Genomic DNA, 4823 nt, shown 5'->3' with positions numbered 1-4823 from the left:
AACCGACTGTGTTCCGTGCTACAGGAGCTGCGATGGCCAACGCGTTAGTAGCAAAACTGCAACCCCAACCCACAGAGAATGGAGTTTCGGGGTAAAATGCAAAGCTCATAAAAAAGGATGCTCGAGGGGCACCTGGGTGGCTCAGTCGGACTCCTGATTTAGGCTCAGGTCGTGATCCCAGGGTTGTGGGACAGAGCCCCAAGCTGGCCTCTGAGCTGGGTGTGGACCTTGCTGGGGATTCTCTCTCTCTCTCCTTCTCCCTGTGTCCCTCCCCTGCTCAGCGAGTGTGAGGGCTCTCCTCCCCCCACCCCACCTGTCTGTCTCTAACAACAACAACAAAAAACAACAAAAATGAATCTCGAGATGATTAGGGGAAACATGGCTATTCACATTGATGTAAACATTACGTATTCCTAAATAATATTTATGAATAAAATAAATGGCAAAGAAGTATTATTACGTATTTATCACGTTCGTAAATAATAGTAAATGTATATGTTATATACGCGTGTGTACATGCTTCTCCACATTTCTTCTTTTATTGCTAATAACCCCCCAGCCAGGATCACGGAATTAGGTGTGAAGGTTACAATATTAGCAGTCACCTTCCAAGTCAGATTGAAGAAAAGATCCCCAGATTGGGCGGTTCTCCGGGGCAAGGTTTTCCTCTCCCCAGATCATGTGGGTTGGAGCACCGCAGAGACTCTTGGGCCCTCAGGGATGCTGCCAGGCTCTTCCCCGCCCGGAAGGGGGAGAGGGCTGCAGGAAGGCCTGGGGGTGTTGAAGGGGACGGGGTGGGGGGTGGGGGGGGGGGGACAGGAGTAAAGCTCGTGTCCTGCGGAATGAAAAAGAAGGCGGCAGGCCCTGGCCTCCGAGGACCACCTGCGGACCCGAGATTCTCAAATAGGGCGTCCCACTCTGCACTCATCCGCCGTGGCCCAGTGCGGGCCAGGCGGTGGCTCCCGTGGCCCGAGCCCCAGGAGCTGGAGTCTGAGATAAAAATCTATGGCTGTCCCTAAGGACCAGTCCACGTCCACCCTGCAGAACTGCTGCACTTTCCTTGCGGAGCGTTGCTACTTGGTGTTCGACGGAGGGCTGGCGTTTTTGCGGCCAGAATCAGAACCGCAATAGCGAGGATTCCACCTCCACCTGCAGACTTGTGCTCAGCGGCGGGCGAGCCGCAGAGGCGAACAGACGCGCTCCCTGCCTGCGGCTGCCTGGGGCCCAAACGGTAGGGCCAGACACGACAGGCTGGGGGCAAGACACACACACACACACACACACACACACACACACACACACACACACACACACAAAGAGAGACTCGGTAGGGCCAGACACGACAGGCTGGGGGCAAGACACACACACACACACACACACACACACACACACACACACACAAAGAGAGACTCATGAGGCCCGGGACAGGCGCGGGGAGGAGGAACCATTTTGCTGGGTCGAATTTTCGCGTCTCTTTGTCCGTGCCGGGGGCGTTCCGTGATCCACGAGCGGGCTTGCGGAAGGAGCATCTCTAGAGGACGACCGCGAGGGCGGCGGGCAACACTGGCCGGGATCCGAGCGCCACCATGACGCCTCCCGGGTGCGCAGCCGGCTCGGGGCTCCGTCGCCTGCCCCCGCCGCACACACGCGCCGCGCCGGCTCCGAAGCGGGCTGGGGAGTTATGTAAGCCCCTGGCGGGAGGGGAGAGGGTCTTGGATGCGTGCGTCTCTCGCGGCGGCGGCGGCGGCTCGAGCGGCTCAGGTTGATGCAGACCCCGATGACAGGGGCCTGGCGCGAGCGCACCGCTGACGAAAGCGGCTTAGCCCGCTCGGTTTCCATGGCGACGAGCGGGCGCGGCGGCGGCGGCGGCGGCGGCGGCGGCGGCGGCGGCGGCGACCGCGCGTCCGCGGGGGGCTGCAGGAGGAAGGCGGCGGCCGCGGCCGGGACCCTCGCGGCAGACATGGACTCGCACTGCGACTGTGCCGCCGAGACGCCGGCCGCCGAGCAGCCGTCGGGGAGGATCAACAAGGCCGCGTTCAAGTTGTTCAGGAAGAGGAAATCGGGCGGCGCGATGCCCAGCATTTTCGGGGTCAAAAACAAAGGGGACGCGAAAGGCTCGGGTCCGACGGGGATGGCGAGGAGCCGGACCCACGACGGCCTGGCCGAGGTGCTGGTGCTGGAGAGCGGCAAGAAGGAGGAGCCGCGCGGCGGCGGCGGCGGCGGCGGCGGGGGCGGCGGGGGCCGGCCGGGCGCGGCGGCGGCGGCGGCGGCGGCGGCGGCGGCGGCGGGGGGCGCCCCCAGGGCGGCGGGCCCCGGCGGGGGCTCCGCGGCCCCCAGCGCCGTGGCCAAGTCGCACAGCTTCTTCTCCCTGCTGAGGAAGAACGGGCGGCCGGACAGCGGCCGGGGCGAGCCCGCGGACGCGAGCAGGGCCGGCGGCAAACAAAAGAGGGGGCTCAAGGGGCTCTTCAGCAGCATGCGCTGGCCCAAGAAGGACAAGCGGGCCAAGGCGGAGGCCAAGGGCGAGCGCGCGGGGGCGCCGGGCGGCCTGGTCCTGCCGGGCTCGCTCACCGCCAGCCTGGAGTGCGTCAAGGAGGAGACGCCCGCGCCCGCGCCCGCGCCCGCGCGCCAGCCGGAGCAGCCGCGCGGGGACGCGCCGCCAGAGCCAGCAGCAGGTGAGCCCGGAGGGGGGCAGCCGGGGCCGGCCCCCGCCGCTCGCGCCCCCGCGCCGGACCGCCGACGGGCCCCCGGCCCCGCGGCGCCTCGGGCCGAGGGCGCCCGGGGAGAGGACGCCGCGGGGCACCGGCGCGCCGAGGAGCCCCGGGCACCCCCGGAGCCGGGCGCGGGGGAGGAGGCGCACCCGGCCGAGGAAGCCTGCAGGACAGGTGACGCTCCGGCACCGCCCGTCCCCCTGCTCGACGCGGAGTGCGGCGGCCGGGCGGCGGCCGCCCCCGACCCTTCCTCTGTCGATCCGCCCTCAGACCCGTCGGCCGATCGTATTTGTTTGATGTTTTCTGACGTGACTTCACTGAAAAGCTTTGACTCTCTTACAGGCTGCGGAGATATTATTGCAGACCCGGAGGACGAGGCGGGTCCCAGCTGCGACAAGCATGCCCCCGGGCCTGGCAAGCCAGCCCTGTCTAAAAAGAACCCCGGCGTGGTGGCCTACCAGGGCGGAGGGGAGGAGATGGCGAGCCCGGACGAGCTGGACGACACCTATCTCCAGGAGTTCTGGGACATGCTGTCGCAGACCGAGGACCAGGCCCGAGGGCCCCAGGAGGCAGCGGCCACGGCGGCGGCGGCGGCGGCGGCGGCGGCCCTGGACGCCCAGGTGGGGCCGGAGACCCCCAAAGACGCCAGGTGCGCAGAAGGGGCCAAGGACGTGCCGTTGGGCAAGCACCGGAGGCTCAACCGGGTTCCCATGGAGCTCCATCCCAAGGAGGAGCCCAAACCCCCGGAGAAGGAGCAGCAGGAGGGCGTCCCCAACAGCGACGAGGGCTACTGGGATTCCACCACTCCGGGCCCGGAGGAGGACAGCGCCGGCGGCGGCGGCGGCGGCGGCGGCGGCGGCGGCAGGAAGGCGGCCATCCCCCGGGATAGCTACAGCGGGGACGCGCTCTACGACCTCTACTCCGATCCGGATGCGGGCCCGGCCGTCGTCCCCGCCAGCGAGGAGACGGCCTGCTTGTCCCGGTTAAAGCCCGTGTCCCCGGTCACCATCACCTGCCCGCTGCGCACACCAGGCAGCCTGCTGAAGGACTCTAAAATCCCCATCAGCATCAAGCACCTCGCGAACCTCCCGTCCAGCCATCCCGTAGCGCACCAGCAGCCGGTCAGGAGTGAGATGCCCAGAACAAAAATCCCGGTTTCCAAAGTGCTGGTCCGCAGGGTCAGCAACAGGGGCTTGGCTGGGACCACCATCCGGGCAGCGGCGTGCCACGACACTGCCAAAAAGTTGTGAGGTCTCCGAGGCCGACGTGCGTGGACCACACGTCAAGGAATACAACTTTCCCTGGGAACCACTGAAATAAGTTTTGCTTCCCCCTAAACGGAGGCTCTTAGGACCGTCCCTGCTCCAGAGCCTAGACCCAGGAGGTCCCTGTGCGGCCAGCAGGGGCAGCAGGATACAGCGTGGAGGGGGTGCTACACATGGGATTCTCCTCTCAAGATAAGTTTCCTGAGAATTATTTTCAAGCACTTTTAATTTTTTTACCTTAAAAAAAAAAATCTTTGGTTTTCCTTTTTTTGCTTTGATGCGCTCAACACTTGGAAGTCACCTTTACTTGCCTTTGCAGAAAACAGGACTTACCCAAACAAACCCAAGTAAGCGTCATGCCGAGATTGGCCGTGCCAGGCAGGGTGCAAAGAGGGCCTGGAGGAACCACTGCCAACCCCAGAGGAGCCCCTCCTCTCCCAAGACACCTTCCTTCCTTCCTTCCTTCTTTTCCTTTTTCTTTCCAGGAAAAAAAAAGAGAGAGAGAGAGAGGGAGGGAGAGATAGAAAGAAAGAAAGAAAGAAAGAAAGAAAGAAAGAAAGAAAGAAAGAAAAGACCCTTTGCTGTACCACTGTGTGGGAAACACCCCCAAAGCTGAAAGAGTCTGGTCTTCACCTGATGAGCAGAGGGGATCAGTGATTGGCAGAAAATTTGCCTACTTTCAGTTGCTGGGTATGCAAATAGGTCACTATCTACCACCAGGACCATAAAGGAGCAGTTTGGTTTGCTTGGTCTAGATCATTTGTTTGGAGAGAAGTAAAAAGCTCAACAGAGCAGGATTTCTTTCTTTCTTTCTTTCTTTCTTTCTCCTTTTTCTTTCCCACCCAGTGAA

General features: G+C 63.1%; 1 protein-coding gene across 1 annotated transcript; it reads left to right on the top strand.

Moving 5' to 3' along the window:
- Nucleotides 1-1876: 1876 nt before the first annotated feature.
- On the top strand, nt 1877-4099 carry AMER2 (APC membrane recruitment protein 2; the record flags this gene model as incomplete). Its single annotated transcript, XM_042954179.1, has 1 exon — nt 1877-4099. A coding segment is annotated over one exon (2082 nt), but the record flags the coding sequence as incomplete, so codon positions are not given.
- Nucleotides 4100-4823: the final 724 nt, after the last annotated feature.

The sequence above is a fragment of the Panthera leo genome, chromosome A1, assembly GCF_018350215.1.
Source record: "Panthera leo isolate Ple1 chromosome A1, P.leo_Ple1_pat1.1, whole genome shotgun sequence".
Lineage (NCBI taxonomy): Eukaryota > Metazoa > Chordata > Mammalia > Carnivora > Felidae > Panthera > Panthera leo.
The sequence above is the reverse complement of the archived record's forward strand: the minus strand, read 5'-3'. Positions and strand labels throughout refer to the sequence as shown.